This window comes from Erythrolamprus reginae, chromosome 11 (assembly GCF_031021105.1).
Source record: "Erythrolamprus reginae isolate rEryReg1 chromosome 11, rEryReg1.hap1, whole genome shotgun sequence".
NCBI classification, from domain to species: Eukaryota; Metazoa; Chordata; class Lepidosauria; order Squamata; family Dipsadidae; genus Erythrolamprus; species Erythrolamprus reginae.
In genome coordinates, this window is record NC_091960.1 from 20047857 (window position 1) to 20073546 (window position 25690).

Consider the following 25690-nt stretch of genomic DNA (forward strand, 5'->3'; position numbering starts at 1 on the left):
GAGGAGAGGAGGTCGAGACAATGCCGAGGCTGTGCTGATAGCTTTTGGAGGCCCTGCAGTTTTGTTTGGCAAATAGAGACCCAGGGATGTCACTCGGAAATCAGCAACGGCATTGGAGGCTATCGGGGAGCAACCAGTGAGAGCCGGGGGAAGGGGGGAGCCAAGAAACCAGAGGCAGAACCAGGACAGAAAACGGGACAGAAAGAAAAGACCTGAGAGTGTCGGCCGGTGGCAGCGGCTGGCGCCAAAGAGCCAGGAAAAGGAAAAAGGGTAATATCAAGAAGAGACCTTTACCCAGGACTGGAACATTCCCCTTCCCACCCCTTGGGACATAGAACATTCTAATAACCCATAACTTAGTATTGAGAACTTGACATCACTTGCTGCTCACCAATTTCCTTTATTATATATATATATATTCAATACACCAGGGTGATTCGACACAAAAATATGTAACCCTTCCCTGGTGCAGAGCTGAAGGGATTGGATACTGCAGCCTAGAGGCTAATTCTCTGCCTTACAAGGCAAAGGTTGCAGGTTCAAGTCCCAGTGAGGGTATGGCTAGCTGATGAGGCCAAAATAAGGCCGAAATAGATCTATCCTAGTCTCCGTTAATTTTCAAATTCAGCAAAAAAAACCATGTGACATACATACATACATACATACATGTGTGTGTGTGTGTGTGTGTGTGTGTAGATTGTTCTGAGTTCGGGTTTTGCCCCATGTAATATTTTGAGTGTCTATGCGACGTTTCGGTGAAATCACATTCACCATCATCAGGCTGAAGTTTTAAGCTTCGTGCTGTTGTAAATATGGAATGTTTGCAACTGCCATTTCTTCTTTATATATAGTGTTGGGGGTGGAGATTTGGTTTGAATGTAGCAAATAGATTGGGTGACTATGTTTTAGTGATTTGATTGGTTGGTGGAATCACAATTACTTGAAGGATTGACATGGTGATTATTATGAAATGTTTTTTTGTTTAAGGCTGGTTTCCAAATCTCTGGTAGGCGGGACATATCATCTCTTTTATTCATGCAGAGGGGGTGTTTCTCAATCTCTATTGCTTCCATAGTAATTCTTCTATATAAATTTTCTGTTTTGGAAAGTAATTTAGTTTTTTCAAAGTCAATTTCATGCCCTGTTTTTTTAATGTGCTGGACAAGGGAGGAAGTCTTTTCTTCTTTTTTAACTGCATTCTTATGTTCTGCAATGCGTGCGCTCACTCTTCGATTGGTTTGTCCAATGTATGTGGCTGCACATGTTTTGCAAGGGATTTCATAGATTCCTTGGTGTTCTAGTTGGATTTTATCTTTTGGGTTCCTTAGGATGTTTGATATTTTTTGGTTCGTGACAAATGAAGTTTTGATATTATGTTTGTGCAGAATTTTACTAATTTTGTCTGTGGTGCCCTTGATGTAAGGGAGGAGGGTGGTACCATTATCCTGTTCTTGGTCTTGATTTTTGGGGGGTGTCTCTTTTTTGATTAGGTTTGTGATTGTTTTCCTTTCGAATCCATTAGAAATTAATACATCTTTGAGTTTGTTCAATTCAGTTTTTAAGTGCTCACGGTCAGCTAGGCGTTTGGTTCTGGTGATGAGAGTTTTAGCTACTGAGGTGATCTGTGCGGGGTGGTGGTGGGAGTGTGCATTTAAATAACGGTTGGTATGGGTTTTCTTTTGGTAGATGGTGTGTCCTAGGGTGCCATTGGGTTTTTTATAGATAAGTACATCCAGAAAGGGAAGTTGATCATTGGCTTCTGTTTCGATAGTAAATTGTATTTTGGGGTGTAGGCTATTGAGATGTGTGAGGAAATTGTCTAGTTTTTCCCCTTCCATATGGCCAAATTACAAAAGTATCATCAACATATCTCAGCCAAAGTTTAGGTTTGTGTTTAGATTGCTCTAATGCATTGTTTTCAAAATATTCCATATAGAGGTTGGTGATGACAGGTGAGAGGGGCGATCCCATGGGGGCTCCCTCTATCTGTTTATATCTTTGTTCATTATAGATGAAGTATGTATTAGTTAGACAGTGGTTGGTTAGATCCAAGATATATTTGGGGGGCTTATGTTTGTTTTGGATAGCTGTTAAGGCTTCTTTAATAGGTATTTGGGTGAAAAGGGATACGACATCAAAACTCACAAGTAGGTCACCAGGTTGTAGGTTTTGTTTTTTAATTATTTGTATAAAGTGGAATGAATTTTGTACATATGAGATGATAGTTTCTGTATAGGGTTGAAGATACCTGGCTAAAAATTTGGCAAGATTTTGTAGAGGGGAGCCTATGGAGCTGACTATTGGCCTGAGAGGTATTCCTTCTTTGTGTATTTGTGGAAGGCCATAGAGTTTTGGACATATGGAAGATTTTTCTCTGGGGATGATTCTTTGTTGGATTTCTTCACTGATGGGAGAGGCTTTTATTTTGGATTTGGTGGTTTTTTCTAGGTAGGATCTGTGTTTAGAGGTTTGTAGGCAGGGTTTTGTAGTAGGATGGAAATTTTTTCTTTGTAGTCTGATGTGTTCATCACTACTGTGGAGTTTCCTTTATCGGCTGGGAGGATGATTATATCTTTGTCTTTCTTCAAATTGATAAGTGCATGCCCTCACTACTGCGGAAACTAATGTTCTTTCAAAAGGATTCAATTTTTCAGTAGCCCCCAAACGCATTCCAACTGAAAACATCATATGTGGAGTTGAAACTACCCTAAATAAAATCAACCCAGATGAAGCCAACAAAATCAGACTTGAAGTCACCTATATTCTCTGTTCCAGCAAACCACCTAGAAGCAACATACAAAAGGAGGAACGAGGATGGTCCCATTTCTAAATATATATATATTTTCGTAGATTTTCATGGGTACAGGTATGATGGTCTTGGTATATTCGGGTTTCTTCCCATGTAGGATTTGGAAATTTCTGGCGACGTTGCGACGAGGTCCCACTCGTCATCTTCAGGCTGGTGTTTCTGTCCTTCTTCTAGGGCGAACACTGCGAGACCTGAGCTGCCTTCCTTCTATAAATACTGGTGGCTGGGTGTGGTTTGATGGCTCAGCAATTGCCTGCTGTGTAGAAACTTCCTGGTGAGTCAGTGGGGTAATGCCTGGGGTCGTTGATGTAGCTGAGGTATGCTGATTAGTTAATGATTGTAGATTAGGCGTGATATCCTGAATAGTTGGAGCTTGCAGGCTACTTGATTGTTTTGCAATGTGTGTTCTGAGTCTGGTTTCTATGGCTGGGATACATTTCAGGGCTGGTTTCCAGATGTCTGGTAGGTGGGAGGTATCATCCCGTTTGTTCATATTTTGGGGATGTTTTTCTATCTCGATGGCTTCCATGATTATTCTTTTGCTGAAGTGTTCTGTTTTGGAAATTAATTTGGTACTGTCAAAATCAATTTCATATCCTGTAGTTTTGAAGTGTTGGAAAAGGGAGGAGGTTTTTTCTTTTTTCCTTAATGCATTCTTATGTTCTGCAACATGTGCATTTACTCTCCTGTTAGTTTGTCCTATACTCCAAAAGGGAGGAGGTTTTTTCTTTTTTCCTTAATGCATTCTTGGACAAACTAACAGGAGAGTAATATTGGACAAACTACGAAAATCTACGAAAACAAATATATGTGTGCGTGTGTGTGTGTGTGTATGTGTGTGTGTGTGTGTGTGTGTATATATAAATAGATCTATCCTAGTCTCCCTTAATTTTCAAATTCAGCTTAAACATGTGACATATATATATATATGTATATATATATACATATATACCAGGGTGATTCGACACAAAATGTAACCCTTCCCTGGTACAGAGCTGAAGGGATTGGATACTGTAGCCTAGAGGATAATTCTCTGCCTTACAAGGCAAAGGTTGCAGGTTCAAGTCCCAGTGGGTATGGCTAGCTGATGAGGCCAAAATAAGGCTGAAATAGATCTATCCTAGTCTCCCTTAATTTTCAAATTCAGCTTAAACATGTGACATATATATATATATATATATATATATGTAGATTGTTCTGAGTTCGGGTTTTGCCCTGTGTAATATTTTGCATGTCTATGCGACGTTTCGGCGAAATCACATTCACCATCATCAGGCTGAAGTTCCAATCTTTGTGTTGTTACAACAACACAAAGATTGGAACTTCAGCCTGATGATGGTGAATGTGATTTCGCCGAAACGTCGCATAGACATGCAAAATATTACACAGGGCAAAACCCGAACTCAGAACAATCACAAAGCAAATTTGGATTCAGCATGCTTCATTCCAACTTAAAGTCCCTTATGATTACATCCAGGTCAAAAGCTCATCTCCCATCCCCATACCCACAAGGGCAATCATGAGGACAAATCCAGTGCAGGGATTTCTAATTCCTTCCTGTGTTCAGTTACTTTGGATTCTGCATGAAGGAATTTATGCTACGTGGCATAATCTCTCACTCTCTCACTTTATTTTATTTTTTTTCTCTCATACTGTCAGGCCAGCCTTTGAATTTACATATTAACCTTGGGCCTGACATATATATATATGTTTTTGATGATTTTTTTTTAAAATTAGGGGAGATTAGAATAGTGCTATTTTGGCCTTGTTCTGGCCTCATCAGCTAGCCATACCCTTACTGGGATTTGATCCGGCAGCTATATATTTGTATTATGTATGTATGTATGTATGTATGTATGTATGTATGTATGTATGTATTTATTTTATATTTGTATTTATGTTTTTCTCTTTTAAATATCTAAGCTATTTTTAATTAAATTATTAGGGAGGGTGTTTTAATTAATGGATAATTGGGGTGGGTGTAGTGACATGCATGAAATGAATGATTGGGAGGGGTGGAGTGGATGGGATTATGGTATGGAAGAGGCAAATGGGATTGTTATGAATGATGTACTAGGCCCACCTGACGCTGGAGAGGCAGGAGGGGAGGGGGTACCGATCTCTGGGGTGGCAGAGGGTCGAAATATCCCGGTGTTGCTGGGGAGAGGCAGATATGGCAGGAGCCACGGAGCTAGCCATTCCAGGGGAATGAGAGATCGCTGCTTAATAACGATCCCTTGTTCCGGCCCCTGAGCTCAACCCAGGGCACTGGTGACGAGTGTAATTCTGGCCCTGGGCTCAGGCTGCTGCTACTTAATGCCAGGTCGGTGGTAAATAAATCTCTCCTCATCCGGGATTTAATCCTGGATGAGGAGACCGACAAGGCATGTGTGACTGAAACCTGACTGGGCCCGGAGGGAGGAGTTCCTCTCTCTGAAATTTTCCCAGCCAGGTTTCAGATTTGGCATCAGCCTTGACCCCAGGGAAGGGGGGGAGGAGTGGCTATTATAGCCAGGGAGAGCCTTTGCCTGCATAGACTCGTTGCTCCAGAGATTGCGGGTTATGAGTCTCTCCTGGTGAAGTTGGACTTAGGGGTTCAGGTGGCCTTGTTACTCATGTACCTGCCTCCCATCTGCGTGTCAACAGCCCTGCCTGTGCTGCTCGAGGAGGTAGCCGGGCTGGCAGTGGGATTCCCCAGACTTATTGTCTTGGGGGACTTTAACCTAGCTAAACCTCTGGGCTAGCACAGAAGTTCATGGCCACCATGACAGCCATGGACCTGACTCAAGTAGTACAGGGTACGACTCACGAGGGAGGGGGCACCCACCCAACATGGTATTCCTCTCTGAACAATTGAGTAATGGTATGAGACTAAGGAGCTTAGAAGTGTTGCCTTTGTCATGGTCATACCATTTTCTATTGCGGCTTGACTTTATTGCTCCAATCATTCCCCGCAGGGAGGCAGAACAGACTAGGTGGTTCCTCCCCAGATGCCTGATGGACCCAGAGGTCTTTCAGAGGGTTCTTGGGGTTATTCCATATGCACTCATCCACAGTTCAGCACAGTCTCTTGCTGAGGCCTAGAACAAGGCTGCAGCGGAGGCTGTTGACCGGATTGCACCGTTGCGACCTCTCCGCAGCACTAGACCCCGTAGAGCTCCATGGTTCAACGAGGAGCTCCGGGAGTTGAAACGCCAGAAGAGACGTCTAGAGAAGTGATGGATGAAGAGTAAGTCCGAATCCAATCGAACACTTGTAAGAGTTCATATTAAAACTTACAATGTGGCGCTCAAGGCGGCAAGAAGCGCATATCATGCTGCCTTGATTGCATCAGCAGAATCCCGCCCAGCCGCTCTGTTTAGGGTGATCCGCTCCCTTCCTAACCAAGGGGGAGTTGGGGAGCCCTTACAGAGTAGTGCTGAGGATTTTAACACGTTTTTCGCTGATAAAATCGCTTGGATTCGGGCGGACCTCGACTCCGATTGGATAATAGAGTTGACTGACAACGTGTCAGTCATGGTGACTGGGGCCCATACTTGTCCATTTGTCTGGGAAGAGTTTGATCTGGTGACACCTGATGAAGTGGACAAGGCCATTGGAGCTGTGAGTTCCGCCACCTGCTCACTGAATCCGTGTCCCTCCTGGCTGGTCTCGGCCAGCAGGGAGGTGACATGGAGCTAGGTCCAGGAGATTGTCAGCGTTTCTTTGGGGAGGGGTTCCTTTCCGGATCCCTACAAGGAGGCACTTGTGTGCCCGTCCTCAAGAAGCCTTCCCCGGACCCAGCCATTCTTAACAACTACCAGCCAGTCTCCAAACTTCCCTTTATGGGGAAGGTTCTTGAGAAGGTGGTGGCACTCCAGCTCCAGCAGTCCTTGGAAGAAGCCGATTATCTAGGCCCTCAGCAGTCAGGATTCAGGCCCAGCTACAGCATGGAAACTGCTTTGGTCACGTTGATGGATGATCTCTGGCTGGCCCGGGACAGGGGTTTATCCTCTGTCCTGGTGCTTCTCGACCTCTCAGCAGATTTGAATACCATCAACCATGGTATCCTTCTGCGCCAGCTGGAGGGGTTGGGAGTGGGAGGCACTGTCCTTCAGTGGTTCTCCTCCTACCTCTCCAGTCGGTCGCAGTCGGTGTTAGTGGGGAGTCAGAGGTCGACCTCTAGGCTTCTCCCTTGTGGAATGCCTCAGGGGTCAGTCCTCTTCCCCCTGCTATTTAATATCTACATGAAACCGCTAGGCGAGATCATCCAAGGGCATGGGGTGAGGTATCATCAGTATGCAGATGATACCCAGTTGTACATCTCCACCCCATGTCCAGTCAATGAAGCAGTGGATGTGATGTGCCGGTGCCTGGAGACTGTTGGGGTCTGGATGAGTGTCAACAGACTCAAACTCAACCCTGATAAGACGGAGTGGCTGTGGGTTTTGCCTCCCGAGGACAATTCCATCTGTCCATCCATCACCTTGGGGAGGGAATCACTGACCCCCTCAGAGAGGGTCTGCAACTTGGGCATCCTCCTCAATCCACAGCTCACATTAGAGAAACATATTTCAGCTGTGTCGAGGGGGCGTTTGCCCAGGTTCGCCTGGTGCACCAGTTGTGGCCTTGTTTGGACTGGGAGTCACTGCTCATAGTCACTCATGCCCTCATCATCTCGAGGTCGCTGCCACTTTAGAATCGTGGCCCATCTCTTATATTACTATTCTCAAAGAGGCTGGAACACACACTTTGGACCCTATCCATGCTAGCCCATCTCGTTGAGTGCACTCTGCCTGATGAGCCAGGAACCAGTCATCTGCTTCTAAAGCCTTTTGTATTTGCGTGGCCAAATCCTTCGGTAGATTAGCTACTTTGGATTTCTGGTCTCTGGTTACTGCTGGGCATGCCCACTGTTTAGCTGGGATAACCGATTGAATTGCCTCTGCCCTGCCATTACTATATTGAGGTAACTTGGAAAGGGTGTTGGCCATAAAGTTCTTTCCCTCAGGTATGTATCGCAGCGAAAAATTGAAACGACCAAAATGCTGCGCCCATCAAGCTTGTTTGGGGGACAGTTTCTGGGAGTTTTTCAATGCCTCTAAATTTTTGTGATCAGTCCACACCTCAAATGGTTGCTTAGCTCCCTCTAGAAAATGTCTCCAAGACAGCAGGGGCCAACGCACTGCAAATGCTTCTTTTTCCCATACTGCACACCTGGGCTCAGTCTCAGTTTCTTAGATGTATATGCACAGGGGTGAAGGCCCTGTTCCTTATCTCCCTGCAACAATACCGCTCCTATGGCCATGTCGCTAGCGTCGACTTGGACCACAAAAGGACGCTCCAGATCTGGATGTATGAGGATTAGTTCACCCACAAACAGTCTTTTTAACTTTTCAAAAGCCGCTTGACCTTCCATAGTCCACTGCAGTTGGCCACTCGGCTTAGGCTTGCCTTCCCCCTTTGTTTTCAAAAGGTTTGTGATTGGCAAGGCTATCTGGGAAAATGCTGGAATAAACTGCGGGTAGAAATTGGCAAAACCTAGGAAACTCTGCAGTTGCTTCCTGGTGTGGGGGGCCTCCCATTTCAGAACAGCCCTCAACTTCTCAGGGTCCATTTCCACCCCTTGGAATTTTGCTCTGGTGAAACTCACACTTGTTCCAGTAATTTTTAGCCTCTGGACAAGTCCACCATTGATGGTAGAATGTGCTCTTTTCTTTTTTTGCAATTTCAGCATATCGGAGAGTCTTTCGGAAACATTTTGGATAATCTTTCCGGCAACAAGTGACACCTGTAAAATATCTTGTACTGGTTTTCCTTGAACCTAATTGATTTTGTCATCTGCCAATTGTAAATCCAGAGCTTTTCCCACTTTTCTAGTTTGATTGTATATCCAAAATTTCTTCCCCAACTTATCATGTTTTCCTTTACAATTTCCACCTCTGTTTCATATTAAATTAAATATTTGTATATTTTACCAATTAATTTTTCATCATTCCCTAAGAGTGTCTTGTCTAGATCCCCCCTTCCTACTTGAAAGACATGTTCCTTTTTGTCTTTTTCATAAGCATCTTTTATTTGTAGATATGTCCACCAATCTAATGGTTTGCCACTTTGTTCCAATTCTTCCTTTGATCTTAAATTTGTTTGTTGATCTAATAATTCTTTATATCTGATTGTATTTTCCAATCTAATTAAACTTGGATGGTACTTTAATTCGATTGGCGAGACCCTTTCTGGTATCTTTATATAATGTTGTTTTTTTAATTTCTTTCCAGGTTTGTATGAGCAAATTTCTTATATGTTTTTTGAAATACTTATGTATTTTATTCCTTCCATACCTAGTAATAAATAGTGACCTTCTAAAGTTAGTATTAGCTTGTTTTCTAACATAATCCATTCTCTAATCCAAGTTAATGAAGATGCATAATAATATAATTTAAAATTTGGCAATCCTAAGCCTCCTCTTTATTTCACGTCCTGTAATGCCTTTAATTTAATTCTCAATTTTTTACCTAACCAAATATAATCTAGTAATATTTTAGTAAGTTCTTTGCATTTTTTTTTTACCTAGATTGATTGGAATTATTTGGAACAGAATGAGAAGCTTAGGCAAGACACTTATTTTAATTGAATTGATTCTTCCTAATAGTGAGAGTTGAAAATTTTTCCAATGTTTAAAATCAGTTTTAATTTGGCCCATTAAAATCGTATAATTATCCTCTTTTAATGTTGCCATTTTTGCTGTAATCCAAATTCCCAAATACAGTATTTAACTTTTTAGCTACTTTCATACCAGTAATTTGTTCTAAGTGTTTTATCTGTTTTTTGGTACAATTTTTAGTTATAATTTTTGTTTTGTGTTTATTAATTTTTAGTTCTGCCACTTTACCAAACTCTTCAATTTGTTTAATCAATTTTGGAGCAGTTGTCAAAGGTCCCTCAATTATAAATACTAAATCGTCTGTGAAAGCTTGTACTTTGTAAATTTCTTTCCTTATTTTTAAACATTTTATCTCTTCATCCTCTCTTACTTTCACCAACAATATTTCCAAAGTTAGTATAAATGAAAGTGAGGAGAGGGGGCATCCCTGTCTAACTCCTTTTTCAATTGTGAACTTTTCTGTCTGTTCTCCATTGATTATAATTCTAGCATTTTGTCCACTATCATTCTCAGTGACCCATCTTTCTTTTCCCGAAAAAGGATAGGGGCTGCCACCTGTAGCCTGCAGGGTTGAATGAAACCTGTGCAGTTCTTCCAGCTGTCCCAGGGTCAAGGAGTACATCTTCGGTTCTGTCTGTTTCACCCCGGGCAGTATCTCAATGCTATAGTCTGTGGCCTGGTGGGGTGGTAATTTATCTGCCTCCTTTTCACTGAAAACCCCCTTGAGGTCCCAATATCCCTTAGGGATTTTTTTCTCCCCTTCAATTTTTTCCACGGCAGACGCTTCTCTGCCCCAGTTCTGCCAAAACAAATCCCAGTTCCTTTTCCCCTTTGTGACAGTCACGGCTCCAGTGCGCCAGTTGACATCAGGGCAGGGCCGCCGATAGGCCAGTATTACTGGTACTGGTGTCAGGGGCCCGGCCAAATTGAAAAATGGGGGGGGGGGGGGCGCCAAAAACTCTCCAACCCCGATTGCGATGGGGAAAAGCGCACCAAGGCGAGCGAAAGGACCAGAGACACCTCGCTGAACTCCGCCTCTGCGGGGCTTCTCCAACCGCGGCCCGCACCTTCCTTCCCACCCCCGTGAGGAAAGAAGGGAGGGAGGCCGGCAGACAGGCAGGGAGCCCCGATGGCAGCCGTGGAAGGAGGAGCCACCGCGGGGGTGGCTCGGCCCTCCGGAAGCCAAGCCGCGCTGCTGGGGAAGCGCAATTGGGGAAGCTGGGAAAGGGCTGAGCATAGAAGTATAAATAAATAAATAAATAAATAAATAAATAAATAAATAAATAAATAAATAAATAAATAAATAAATAAATAAATAAATAAATAAATAAATAAATAAAAATAATAAATCCCTTCTTTTTTATTAAAAGAAATTAATAATAAAATAAAAGCAAACTCTATTACTATTAAAAATCCAAAAACATAACTATTAATAAAAACAGGTGAGGGCTGGGGGGGGGGTTTCTCGGTTATCATTTAAGTGCTTTTACCATATGCTTTAAATCAAGAGTTACTTCTCTCTCTGTTTCTCTCTCTTTCCTGTCATTCTCTACCTCAATAATTTTCTAATTTCTCTTTTTTTCTCCCCTTTTTTCTATCATTTTTCTCTCCCTCTCTCTTCCTTCCACTCCTCTCTCTCTCTTGCTTTCTTCCTCTCTCACTCTCTCTCACTCTCTTTCTTCTCTCTCCTCTCTCACTCTTTTGTTCTTGCTCTCTCTCTCTCCCCCTTCCTATCTTCTCTCTCTCTCTCTCTGTCTCTCCCTTCCTTTCTTTCCTTCTCTCTTCCTTCCACTTTTTTCTCTTTCTCTCTTTCTTTTCCTTCCTTCCCCTCTTCCCCTCCCTCTCCCTCTCTTTCTCCCTCTCTCCCTTTATATTTATCTCTTCCTTCCTTCCTCTCTTCCTCCCTTTCTTTCTCCCTCTTGTTCACTTTTCTCTCCCTTCACTCCCTCCCTCCCTCCTTTTTTCCTCTCCTCTTTCCCTCCCTCGCTTTCTCTTCTTTCTCTCCACGTCTCCGGCGGGCAGCCAGCTTTGCTGACCGGCACAAGGCTCAAGCCAGCTGCCCGGGAAAGCCAGGAAGGTCCTCCTGCCCCCCCCCCAGCCAAAAACAAAACGGAGGTCTGCCGCCACCAGCTTTAGCCTCCTGTTGCCCGATCCGCCCCCTCTCCTCCTCTTCCAAGAAAAGCGCGGAGGCTGCCTGCTTGAGCCTCCTGATGCCGCTTCGCCCTGCCTGTCTCCGTTGTGTTTTCGGGGGGGGGGGATTGGCAGGAAAGCCCTGTGCCGGCCAGGAAAGCCGGGTTTCCGGCAAAGCAGCGCGCTTTTCAAATGCGCTGCTTTCCTGCAACTCTTTCCTGGGCAGGGGGGAGGAGGCCACTCCCCCCCAGAAAGAAGTGCAGGAAAGCAGCATGTTTTAAAGGTGCGCTGCTTTCCTGGAAAGCCGGCTTTCCTGGCCGGCACAGGGCTTTCCCGCCGCTCCCCCCCAGAAAACACAATGGAGACAGGCAGGGCAAAGCGGCGTTGGGAGGCTCAAACAGGCAGCCTCCGCGCTTTTCTTGGAAAAGGAGAGGGGGCGGATCAGGCAGGCGGGGGCAGCGCCAAGAGACCAGGGGCATGAGGGGGCGGGAGGCACGATGGGGAGGCAGGGGCGGCCGCAGCTCCCTTTCCTTCTACTGCCGGTGCCTCTCCACCCCCGTGGGCTGGCAGGGGGATGGGGAGCGCACGCCTGTGGAAAAAGGTGCGTGGGGAGGTATTTTGGGGTGCACATGTGCTCAACGCGCGCAGCTTACGGGCAACGGTGTCTGGCCTTGTGTCTCCCCGAGGATTGCGAGGGCAAGAGAGCCACGCCTTTCCGCCTCCGGAGGTGCTGGGCCGGGGGCTTCGGGGGGGCCGTGAACACCGCCCGCTGCCCAGAGCCAATGGCTTCCTTTTGGTGGGTGCCGGCTTGCTCGCTCGCCTTCCTGCTGCTGGTGCTGGGAGCAGCTAAGAGCGCGCGGGCAGCTGCCCCAGGGCTGAGGGTGGGAAGGGCGAGGCGCGAGGGGGAGGCAAGTGGAGATCCCGGTCCCTCTTTTCATGCATCCGCTCAGTGAGCCTTTCTTTGGAGTTGCCTTCCTTCCTTCCTTCCTTCCTTCCTTCCTTTCTTTCGTTTCTCTTTTTCTTTCTTTCTTTCTCTCTTTCTCTCTTGCTCTTTCATTCTTTTTTTCTGTTTCTTGCTTTCTTTCATTCTCTCTCTTTCTTTCTCTTGCTTTCTTTCTTTCTCTTCCTTTCTCTCCTTCCTTCCCTCCCTCCATTTCTTTCATTCCCCCTCTCTCTTTTTATTTTTCTTTCATTCTCTTTCTTTCTTTCTCTTTCTTGCTTTCTTTCTTGCTCTTTTTCTTTCTCTCTTTTTCTTTCCCTTCCTCCATTTCTTCTTTTCTTTCTCCTTCCTACCTTCTTTCCTCCCTCCCTTCCTTCAGTCCTTCCTCTCTTACTCTCCCCTTTCATAAGTTTCCTTGCTTCCTTCCTCTGTTCCTGTCCCTTCCCCCTTTCTTTCTTTCTTTCCTTCCTTCCCTCCCTCCATTTCTTGCTTTTCTTCTCCTTCCTCCCTTCTTTCCTCCCTCCCTCCCTTCTTTCATTCCTTCCTCTCTTACTCTCCCCTTTCACATGCTTCCTTTGCGCCCTTCCTCTGTTCCTGTCTCTTCACTCTTTCCTTCCTTCCTTCCCACCCTCCATCCATTCATTCACCCATTCCTCTCTTGATCGCCCCTTTTACCATTCCTTCCTTCCTTCCTTCCTTCCTTCCTTCCTTCTGTTCTGTCTGGGTCATTCTGGAAGTTATGAGCAACCCCAAAAGATAAGCCAGACACACCAGTTGAATCCAAACACAGTTTTATAATGGTAAAGAGAAAAGAAGCCAACAGGGAATGTCCTTACAGGTCAGGAAAGCACTGGAACTCCAAAAGAAACATGAAAGCAATTGTTCATACAGAAAAACAGGATCCTTAATGCCAAACGAGGCTGTTGAGCTAACAGACACAAACCTCCCACCAGTCTTCAAGACTGCTGGGCCACGAGCCAGGAACAAAAACGCTGAGAGAAAATGCAGATAACACCAACTCCTCTTTGATAACACTCCACGCTGCCGAACTGGTTCTCATGCCTTATAAACACTTCCCTGCTAATGAGGACCACACCCAACCCCCAGGTGCTCCTCCTTCAGTGCTGATAATATCTACGCAGTTGAGTTCTCCTTTGAGCTATGCGTCTCTGCCGCATACTAATGATAGCTTGTGCTTCATCATCCAGGGACTCCAGGGAATCCAGAGAATCCAAGCTACTTACTTGAGATAGCCCTTCCCCAGGGCTCCCAGGCCTTTCTTCATCTTCACTTTCTTGACTGCTGTCTCCACTGTCTGGCTGCAAAGAACTCTCCCCTCTACTCTCAGACTCCCCCGAGCATGGAGCCAGCAGAGACGCAGCTGGTCTTTGATCTGACTCAGGCTGAACCACAACACCTTCCTTCCTTCCTCCTTCCTTCATAGCTCACCCTCGCCTTTCTTCCCTTCCTTCCAGATGGAAGTGCCCCCTCAAGACACCCGCCAGACTGCTGGTGCTCTGCTTTTTCTCTCCCCTCGTCCTTTTCAGCTCCTCGACGGTGGCTGCCGGGTGTGGGATCCCCCTCCCCTCTCCCCTCACTAGAAAGCACATGGTTTTGTCAACAAGGCCTCTTCCAAGAAGGGACTTGCCAAGGAGCTGTAAATAAGCCATGCTCCGCCTGACCGATGCCAGGAGGCTCTTTCTTTCCCTCGCCGCTCCCGTTTCTTTCTTTCTCCTGGACGAGTCCACACAATCGGCTTAACCCAGTTCCTGAAATAGCCTATGGCAATGCTTCCCAACCAGCATTTGCTGGCTGGGGAATTCTGGGAGTTGAAGTCCAGATATCTTCAAGTTGCCAAGGTTGGGAAACACTGGCCTATGGGACCGCCTCGCTTGGCGTGAAGCAGGAAATGATCCCTGGGGGATGGAGTGTCTCGGTGACTTAAAGTAGTTTTAAAATGGCGGGGAGGCCCAGACACTTAGGCTGTATGGGGCCCCAAAATTCCTGATGGCGGCCCTGCATCGGGGTTCCAGTTTTGCAACCACGGCAATCCCAAAATAATCACATTGTCCATCAGGAGTCCCACAATAAATTGTATAGTCTCTTGATGGGACCCTATTGTCATGATTAGGGGCTCAGTCTCATGCGTGGCTGGTTTTTCCCCAGCCATTGAACCATCCAACTGAGTAAAAGAGATGGGATCTTTCATGGGACCCAAATTCTCTGCTACCTCTGGGCACAGAAGATTTCTGTTGCAGCCCGAATCCAAAAGGGCTGATATGTTGCCTCTCATCCCCACCATTGGGTCCCGCAGTGTGATGGGAATGTATACACATCTGAGGGGGGGACTTACTGAAACAGCTTCCTCAGGCTCACTGTCCTTGACAAGCAGGCATACCGGAGGTCCCAGCTCCTCCCCTTTCAGGGCTGGCGACCTCTATGGTCTCCTTTCCCAGTCATCTGGCATCTGGGGTTTTCTTGGTGCGTTGCTCCATTTTCTTGCCACCAGTACAGGTCACCCTTGGCACAGGTTTTGCAAGGCACTCCGTGGCCCAATGGCCCTCTTTCCCACATCGGGAACATGCTGTGGGCCTAGGCTTTTCCGGCCCCAATCTGCCACTTTTCCTCGGGCCTCGTTCCCCTGCTGGAATGGAACTTTTCTCACGCTGGCCTCTCAAAAGGTTGATCTCCACCTCCACAGCTAGCTGGAACCTTCTGCTGAGATCTTTAGGGGATGCTCTCACTTTGCAGTGTTGGTAGATCTCACCAGTTAGGCCATCCATGTAGTATTCTATGAGGACCCCCACTGGGTATGTGCTCACATAGGACATCAGCTCCTGGAACTCTTGGGTATATTCACTCACCGATCTCCCACCCTGCTTCAGGGTTTTTATTTTGGTTCTAGCCTTCCTCTTCGCTAAAGGATCTTCGAACCGTGCACTCTAAGGGCCATCATAAATTCATCAAAATTCCTCAAGTAGGGGTCCCTCTGTTCATGCAATGACACCATCCAATCAGCTGCTTTACCCTCGAGGGCTTGGGTTACCACTCTCACCCGGGCCATGTTGTTGGGAAATCCCCCTTCATAACCTTCCATGTATTGGTTAACTTGGGCTAAAAAATGCCTTAACCCCCCTGGCGAACCGTCATATCTCTGTGCCATGTGGGGTGCGTCAAGGGCTCGCCACCTGCGAGTTCCCCCTCCCCCCATTGAGTTTGCACTGGGGGGGCTCTGGGCCTGCACCAGAGGGGGGGTTTGGGCTGTTGTTCTCTGCTGCGCTCCCTGTCCCGAAGGACCTGCTGTGGCCTCATCCTCCCCCTCCTCTTCACTTTTTGGGTCTACTAGGACTTGACGGCTCTTTCTCTCCACTAATTGTAGGGCCTCTTTGATGCCTGTCACCAACTCTGCTAACAGTAGCCGCTCTTGGCTCACCTCTTCCCGTTCTTTCTTCTATTTCTTATGGTGGGTAAAATTTGCATTAGAAAGGAGAGGTTCGTCTTCAGATGTGCAACTTACTCCGACACCCATGGACCATCTGGGGACTCTCCGCAGCTGCTCAGCTTGAAGCTGGTCATCTCTGCTCTGACCCCAGAGATGGGGGAGGGCTCATCAAGCTGGTTTCTTCTTCTGACTGCTCCTCTCTGCTTTCTCGTGGGACATTCTGCTCAGTCCCCATGGTAGAAAAACAATTCTCTGGGATGACTGTTCACTGCAGTCTTTGCTTAATGTCAGGCTGCTTCAATCAGAATTTAAGAAAATAAAACTCAGAGTCCGATTTGAACTTCAAAAGTGAATTTATCAAGAATCAGAACTGAAAGCAACAGAGGTAAAGCAAAGACTGAGAAAAAAGGCGGGATACAAGCTCATATCAAAAATCCCACTTGCCCCCTTTTGGAAAATAGCCAATACCCATTGTCCATCTTTGTCAGGTGGATGCATCTTCACAGCCATGTCACATTTATGGAATGCAGCTTCTAACAGTCTCCTTTTGGTCACCTGTTTTCCAGGAAAGCGAAAGTTATCCTCTCTGTGTTAGGAAAGTAAAACTTATCAGGGCCTCCTGAATCTTCCCCTCCCAAAATCCAATACCCACCCCCCATTACTTATGGCAACCGAAGCGAGTGTAGAGTAGAAACATAGCGAGGTTGACAAGGGGTCTGAATGAATGATGTTGGGTGGTGGGAGCAGCATTATTAAAAATTAATAAAATTTATTTTTTTTTAAAAAGTTTCATTTCATCTTGGCCAGTTTCTTTAGCAGTTTACAGAAATGTTCAGACACTTCAGATTTTAGTGCAATTTAGTGCAGATTTTAGGAAAATGAAGCCAATTTATTAATCAAACTTTCCTGGATTATGTGATATTTTGGCTGTAGCTAGGGGCCTTTTGCACAGGTTCATCTTGTGCACTACTTACTTACTTACTTACTTACTTACTTACTTACTTACTTACTTACTTACTTACTTACTTACTTACTTACTTGATTTCTATGTTGCCATTCTCAAGGCAACTCAGGGTGGCATACAACATTATAAATGAGCCGAGGTGGCGCAGTGGGTAGAGTGCAGTACTGCAGGGCACTAAACCTGACTGTGAGATTTGCAGGTCAGTGGTTCAAATCTCATCACCGGCTCAAGATTGACTCAGCCTTCCATCCTTCTAAGGTGGGTAAAATGAGGTCCCGGATTGTGGGGGCAATATGCTGGCTCTGTTAAATAGTGCTATTGCTAACATGTTGTAAGCCGCCCTGAGTCTAAGGAGAAGGGCGACATAAAAAATTGAATGAGTGAATAAATAAATAAATAAATAAATGCAACAATATGTAAATAAATCTAAATTACTATAAAGGAATTATACAAATTACTAAAAAGTATTTTAAAAAACCCTATACAGTCATACATTCATCCAATTCAATCATACATAATATCAGCGGGAGACAATCTCATCACTGATGACCCCCATGCCCTCGGCAGAGGTAGGTCTTAAGAGCTTTATGAAAGACCAGGAGGGAAGGGATAGTACGTATCTCCAGAGTGAGTTCATTGCAGAAGGGCGGGGCTGCCACAAAGAAGGCTCTTCCCCTAGGCCCTGCCAGCCGACATTGTCTGGCTGACAGTACCTGGTAAAGGCCGACTCTGTGGGACTTAACCAGCCACTGGGATACATGAGGCAGAAGATGGTCCCTAAAATAAACTGGTCCTAAGCCATGTAGGCTTTATAGGTCATAACCAGCACTTTGAATTGTGCCCGCAGACCAATTGGCAACTAGTGCAGCTCGCGGAGTGATATTGAAATGTGGGCAGATCTTGGTAGTCCCACTATGGCTTATGTGGCTGCATTTTGCACAATTTGTAGTCTCCAAACGCTCTTCAAAGGCAGCCCCATGTAGAGAGCATTGCAGTAATTGAACCTCGAGGTGACAAGGGCATGAGTGACTATGAGAAGTGACTCCCTGTCCAGAAAAGGCTGCAACTGGTGCACAAAGTGTGGCCATGAGAATGCCCCCCTCTCCACAGCCGAGAGGTGGTCTTCTAAGCTCAGCTGTGGATTGAGGAGGATGCCCAAGTTGCGGACCCTCTCTGAGGGGGGCAAAGACTCCCCCGCCAAGGGTGATGTATGGACAGTTAGTATTGTCCCTGGGAGGCAAAACCCATAGCCACTCTGTCTTGTTGGGGCTGAGTCTGAGCCTATTAACGCCCATCAATACCCTGGCAGCCTCCAGACCCCGTCATATTACTTTCACTGCTTCACTGAGTGGACATGGGATGGAGATGTATAGCTGAGTGTCATCAGAACACTGATGGTAACTCACCCCGTGCCCTTGGATGATCTCACCCAGTGGTTCCATGTAGATATTAAACAGCAAACAGGAGAGGACCAGCCGCTGAGGAACCCCACAAGGGAGGGACCTAGGAGTCAACCTCTGGCCACCTGTTAAAACCAACTGCGATTGACCAAAGAGGTAGGAGAAGAATCACCATAAAATTGTGCTTCCCATTCCCAACCCTTCCAGCCATCACAGAAGGATGGTCGATGGTATCGAAAGCCACTGAGAGGTCAAGAAGCACCAGGATAGAGGATAAACCCCTATCCTGGGCCTGCCAGAGATCATCTGTCAGTGTGACCAAAGCAGTTTTAGTGCTGTAGCTGGGCCTGAATCCTGACTGCCGAGGGCTCAGATAATCGGCTTCATCCAAGGACCGCTGGAGCTGGAGCAACACCACCTTCACAACAACCTTCCCTATAATGTTGTTCAAAACAGCTGGGTCAGGGAAGGCTTCTTTAGGAGGGGGCACACAACTGCCTCCTCACAGGGAGCCATGAAGGACCTCTCCCTCAAAAAAGTGCTGACAATTTCCTGGACCCAGCCCCGTGCTATCTTCCTGCTGGCCAAAAGCCAGGAGGGACACGGATCCAATAAGCAGGTAGTGGAATTCATAGCTCCCAGAGCTGTGTCCACTTTATCAGATGTCACCAGGTCAAACTCCTCCCACACAACAGGACTAAGATGAGCCTCTGTCACCTCGACTGACTCATTGTCAGCCAATACTGCATTCCATTAGGAGTCAAGGTCTGTCCTGTCTTGAACGATTTTATCTGCAAAAAACTCATTAATATCCTCAGCAATACCCTGCAAGGTTAACTCCCCCCTGGTTAAGGAGGGAGTGAGTCACCCTAAACAGGGCGGCTGGGTGAGATTCCGCTGATGCAATCAAGGCGGCATGATATGCACATCTTGCTGCCTTGAGCGCCACTTTATAAATCTCAACATGAGCTCTTAAAATTTTTTGGTCAGATTCAGATTTACTTTTCCTCCAATGCTTCTCTAGACATCTCTTCTGCCATTTCATTCCCCGGAGTTCCTCGGTAAACCAAGGAGCTCTCCGGAGTCTACTGCCACAGAGAGGTAGCAAAGGTACAATTCGGTCTAGAGCTCCCTTATGGCCATATTCCAGGCTGATAGCAGGGACTCTGCTGAAGCGAATCCAGTAGAAACCCAAGCACCCTCTGAAAGCCCTCCAGGTCCATCAGACACCTGGGATAGAACCACCTAATTGGTCCCGCCTCCATGCGGGCATGGATTGGAGCTTGAGACTCAAGCCATAGCAGAAAATGATCTGACCATGACAAGGGCAAAATGTCTAGGCCCCTTAGTTTCAGATTATTGCTCAGCTGCTCTGAGAAGAATACCATGTTGGGCGTGTGTTTCCCTTTATGACTTGGGCCCTGAATTACTTGAGTGAGGTACATGGTTGCCATGGAAGCCATGAACTCCTGTGCCAGGTCAGAGGACCCGTCGAGCGATGGTGTGTTAAAGTCCCCAAGAATAATAAGTCTTGGATATTCCACTGCCAGCCTGGCCGCCTGCTCGAGTAGCACGGGCAGGGCTGTTGCCATGCAGCTGGGAGGCAGGTATGTGAGCAACAAGCCCACCTGAACTCCTAGGTCCAACTTCACAGCCCACTATCTCAGGAGCAGAGAGTCTGCGTAGGTTGAGGGTCTCTCTCGTATGATAGCTACTCCTCTCCCCTTCTCTTGTGGCCCTATTTGGATCAGAAGTCTCTCCTTACAGTCACTTATACTCTTATCACTCTTTATATTCTGGGGTTTTATTGTTCTGATTGTTTTAAACTGTTGTATGCTGCCCAAAGTCTGCAAGGAATTGGGCAGTTTAGAAATTTAACTACCGGTAATAAATAAATAAATAAATTATTCCAGTTAGAGTGTATTTGTGGGAAGGGAGCTTACAACAACTGAAAAGACCATGTGGTCTTGGAATCCTGGCAAACATTCTTCACCAACCTGCCCCACCTCAGTCCCTCTTGCAGCAATGAAAAACAATGACTGTAAGACAGCAACCCATGGCTCTGGAGGTGCATGTGGTTCTTTCATATCTCTACTGCACCCCCCTCCCTCCCGTCTCTCAAAATATGTGTCACAACTGCCAATGTGCAACACCCATTGACATGCAATTTATTAAGTTTTTCAACCCCACCCCCCCAAGTAGGCCAACCATGGATAAATCTAAAAAAAGAAAAATTTCAGAAGAAAACAGAACCTTTAATTCAACTACTAGTCTTGTGTCTGCTCAGGAAATAGTAAGGCACAGGAAGACTTTTGTGGCTCCCGGTATTTTCTTTTCTTTAGAAATGGGTCCAAATGGTTCTCTAAGTGTTTAAGGTTGCCGCCCCCTGCCCTATACTTATCGACAGAGAAGTTCAGTTCAAAACACACTAACTGTAAATCTCAGTTAAAGCAAAATGCATGGGAGTCAGGTCCCATGCAATGCCCCAAAGAACTACCATTCAACCAACAGGCTGAGACAATGGCTGGTTTCTCAGATGACTTAGTCTGACTTTAACCAAACAACATACGGAGGAAAATTCCAGTAGGTTGCAGAAGAAAGAAGGTGATCTTCCTTACCAGGATGAAGAGGTATTCATTGGCAAATGTATGATGCTCTGGAATAGTTGAAAACACAGATAAAATCAGACAGCTGAAGACCAGGATAAATCTGCAAGAAGAAAAGGGAAGATAACATAGGTTAGCTCAAGGCAGAACCTCCCAAGAGTTATTGTGTCATGTGAACATTCTGGTATCACAACTTGTCTGAGAATCAAATCTTGGAGTGAGTTAGGCCAGTGTTCCCACTCAAAGTGCACCAAGCCTGATAAAATTGTGATTCTGCCCTCAAGGTTTCTCATGATCCTCTGGGGATCCCAACTCATAATTGGAAAAGGCAAAAATAAAATGATCTAAAGAGGTTAGGGAAATATCCTGAAAACAACAGAATGAAACCTGAGAGACACAAATTCAAACTTCTTTACTTATATTGAATATGAATCACCAATATAATCGGGTTGCAAAAAAAAAAGTTCACTTTTAGACTATAGTAATAAAAATATGCTTTCCAAATTATAAGCTATATTAGCTGTACTTTATTCGGCATCTGTTGGCTCCTGTCTTGAGTACTTGACACTTGACAATTCTGGACACTGGGGTTTGTTTTGATAGATCCTGAAAAGCTGGAACAGATGAAGAAAAGACCAGGAGCTATTAGAACTGGGCATGGTTTGCATTAATGCTAGGACTGAAGGGATTTTCCATAGATAAATTACCTCAATGATAATTATTATTATTAGCTTCAATCTCTTTTCTATCATACAGCAGGACAGAATTTGGAATGCTAATCCTGAAGTTCCAGGAAGGAAGATCTAATTAAATGCTGGGAAGGGGGGCAGAATGTAAGACCTCTTTGATAAGGGAATAATTTCCCCAGACATGGACAGACTTCCCTTTATTGAATGGATTCTGGCAGAGGATGGATCTTTGTGATGTGTATGTGTATGTGTATGTATATGTGTGTATACATACATACATACACATAAACATACACATACACACACACACAAACACACACACATACAACATACATAGGCTCAGACTCAACCCCAACAAGACGGAATGGCTGTGGATTTTGCCTTCCAGGGACAATATCAACTATCTGTCCATTTCATTTCATTTCATTTATTGGATTTGTATGCCGCCCCTCTCCGCAGACTCGGGGCGGATAACAACAAAATAAAAACAGCATGTAAATCCAATACAAAACAGCTAAAAAACCCTTAATTCTAAAACCAAACATACATACAAACAAACATACCATGCATAAATTGTAAAGGCTTAGAGGGAAAGAATATCTCAGTTCCCCCATGCCTAATGGCAGAGGTGGGTTTTTAGGAGCTTATTATTATTTATTTATTTATTATTTAGATTTGTATGCCGCCCCTCTCCGCGGACTCGGGGCGGCTCACAGCAAAATATAACAATCGTAACAAATCCAAATAAATTTAAAATATTTTAAAAAGTTTAAAAAGAACCCCATTTACTAACAAGCACACACACAAACATACCATGCATAAATTGTACATGCCCGGGGGAGGTGTTTCAGTTCCCCCATGCCTGACGGCAAAGATGGGTTTTAAGGAGTTTACGGAAGGCAGGGAGAGTAGGGGCAGTTCTAATCTCTGGGGGGAGTTGGTTCCAGAGAGTCGGGGCTGCCACAGAGAAGGCTCTTCCCCTGGGGCCCGCCAACCGACATTGTTTACTTGACGGGACCCGGAGAAGGCCCACTCTGTGGGACCTAATCGGTCACTGGGATTCGTGCGGCAGAAGGCGGTCTCGGAGATATTCTGGTCCAATGCCATGAAGGGCTTTAAAGGTCATAACCAACACTTTGAATTGTGACCGGAAATTGATCGGCAGCCAATGCAGACTGCGGAGTAATGGCGAAACATGGGCATACCTAGGTAAACCCATGACTGCTCTCGCAGCTGCGTTCTGCACGATCTGAAGTTTCCGAACACTTTTCAAAGGTAGCCCCATGTAGAGAGCATTACAGTAGCCGAACCTCGAGGTGATGAGGGCATGAGTGACTGTGAGCAATGAGTCCCAGTCCAGATAGGGCCGCAACTGGTGCACCAGGCGAACCTGGGCAAACGCCCCCCTCGCCACAGCTGAAAGATGGTTCTCTAATGTGAGCTGTGGATCGAGGAGGACGCCCAAGTTGCGGACCCTCTCCGAGGGAGTCAATAATTCCCCCCCAGGGTAATGGACGGACAGATGGAATTGTCCTTGGGAGGCAAAACCCACAGCCACTCCGTCTTATCCGTGTTGAGTTTGAGTCTGTTGACACCCATCCAGGCCCCAACAGCCTCCAGACACCGGCACATCACTTCCACTGCTTCGTTGACTGGACATGGGGTGGAGATGTAAAGCTGGGTATCATCGGCGTACTAATGATACCTCACCCCATGCCCTTGGATGATCTCACCCAGCGGTTTCATGTAGATATTAAATAGCAGGGGGGAGAGGACCGACCCCTGAGGCACCCCACAAGGGAGAGACCTCGGAGTCGAGGGCCCGCCAGAGATCATCCATCAATGCGACCAAAGCAGTTTCCATGCTGTAACCGGGCCTGAAACCCGACTGCTGGGGACCTAGATAATCGGCTTCTTCCAAGGACCGTTGGAGCTGGAGCGCCACCACCTTCTCAACAACCTTCCCCATAAAGGGAAGGTTGGAGACTGGGCGATAGTTATTAAGTACGACTGGGTCCAGGGAAGGCTTCTTGAGGAGGGGGCGCATGAGCGCCTCTTTATAGAGTGTTGGAAAAACTCCCCTCCCCAAGGAAACATTGATAATCTCCTGGACCCAGCTCCGTGTCACCTCCCTGCTGGCCGAAACCAACCAGGAGGGACACGGATCCAGTAAACAGGTGGCGGAACTCACAGATCCAATGGCCTTGTCCACTTCATCAGGTGTCACCAGATCAAACTCTTCCCAGACAGGTGGACAAGTACGTGCCCCAGTCACCTCGACTGACTCATTGTCAGTCGACTCTGTTTCCCAGTTGGAGTCGAGGTCGGCCCAGATCTGAGCGATTTTATCAGCGAAAAACGTATTAAAATCCTCGGCACTGCTCTGCAAGGGCTCCCCAACTCCCCCCTGATTAAGAAGGGAGCGGGTCACCCATTACCCCTTTACTATTTAATATTTTAATGATTCTAATTAAATTAGCCTCATCCCCTATATTCAGTGCATGCAACGTTGATAGCTTGGATAACTTTATTCCACTTGTCCTCTGCCATTTAAGCCATATTTCTAAACATGCTTTAAAAGAATCACTTAGGGTACTGATTTCAATTCTATTCCAATTTTTAAATAATAATTCTTTATTATTTATATTATTAATTTCTCTTTCTAATTCTACCCATTTCTTTTCCCCCCATAGCTGTAGCTCGATTAACCTTTCAATTTGAAATGCATTTCTATATATTACTAGAGATGGGCTTCCCCAACCTCCTTCTTTTTCTTGTGCATACTGCCAATGCTTCCTTATTCTAGATTTTTTCTCTCCTTCAATCCAAATGGGGTCACCCTAAACAGAGCGGCCGGGCGGGATTCCGCTGATGCAATCAAGGCAGCATGGTACGTGCATCTTGCCACCTTGAGCGCCACTTTGTAAGTCTTAATAAAAGCTCTTACAAGTGTTCGATCAGATTCAGACCTACTCTTCCTCCATCACTTCTCTAGACATCTCTTCTGGCGTTTCAACTCCCGGAGCTCCTCATTGAACCATGGAGCTCTACGGGGTCTAGCGCCACGGAGAGGTCGCAAAGGCGCAATCCGGTCGAGAGCCTCCGCTGCAGCCTTGTTCCAGGCCTCCGCAAGAGACTCCGCCGAACTGTGGACGAGTGCCTCTGGAATAACCCCAAGCGCCGTCTGAAAGCCCTCGGGGTCCATCAGGCGTCTGGGGCGGAACATCTTAATTGGTTCCGCCTCCCTGCGGGGAAGGATTGGAGCCAGGAAGTCAAGCCGTAGTAGTAGAAAAAGCTTGCGAAAGGCGAGGAGGGTGGGGGCAATTCTAATCTCTGGGGGGAGTTGGTTCCAGAGGGTCGGGGCCACCACAGAGAAGGCTCTTCCCCTGAGCCCCGCCAAATGACATTGTTTTGTTGACGGGACCCGGAGAAGGCCCACTCTGTGGGACCTAACCGGTTGCTGGGATTCGTGCGGCAGAAGGCGGTCTCGTAGATACCCTGGTCCGGTGTCATGAAGGGCTTTATAGGTGATGACCAAGACTTTGAATTGTGACCGGAAATTGATCGGCAACCAATGCAGACTGTGGAGTGTTGGTGTTACATGGGCATTTCTGGGAAAGCCCATGATTGCTCTCGCAGCTGCATTCTGCACGAAGTTTCCGAACACTTTTCAGAGATAGCCCCATGTAGAGAGCATTACAGTAGTCGAGCCTCGAGGTGATGAGGGCATGAGTGACTGTGAGCATTACCCTGGGGGTGCGTCTTCGGCCCCCTCAGAGAGGGTCCACTTGGGCATCCTCTTTGATCCACAGCTGAGCTTAGAAAACCATCTCTCAACTGTGTCGAGGGGGACGTTCTCATAAGTACGTCTTGTGCACCAGTTGCAGCCCTATCTGGACAGGGAGTCATTTCTCACAGTCACTCACACCCTTATCGCCTCGAAGTTCAATTACTGCAATGCTCTCTACATGGGGCTACCTTTGAAAACTGTTCGGAGACTACAAATTGTGCAAAATGCAACCATGCAAGCTATAGTGGGATTACCAAGATCTGCCCACATTTCAACA

The 25690-nt window shown here is 46.3% G+C and overlaps 1 protein-coding gene across 1 annotated transcript in view; it reads right to left on the reverse strand.

The window, feature by feature from the left end:
- Positions 1–25690, reverse strand: part of LOC139174263 (potassium voltage-gated channel subfamily KQT member 4-like) — a 389569-nt gene that overhangs the window by 196071 nt on the left and 167808 nt on the right. Inside the window, exon 2 of the mRNA XM_070764531.1 lies at positions 20947–21037. Coding sequence (XP_070620632.1) covers positions 20947–21037 — 91 coding nt within the window. The remainder of the gene's footprint in view (positions 1–20946; positions 21038–25690) is intronic.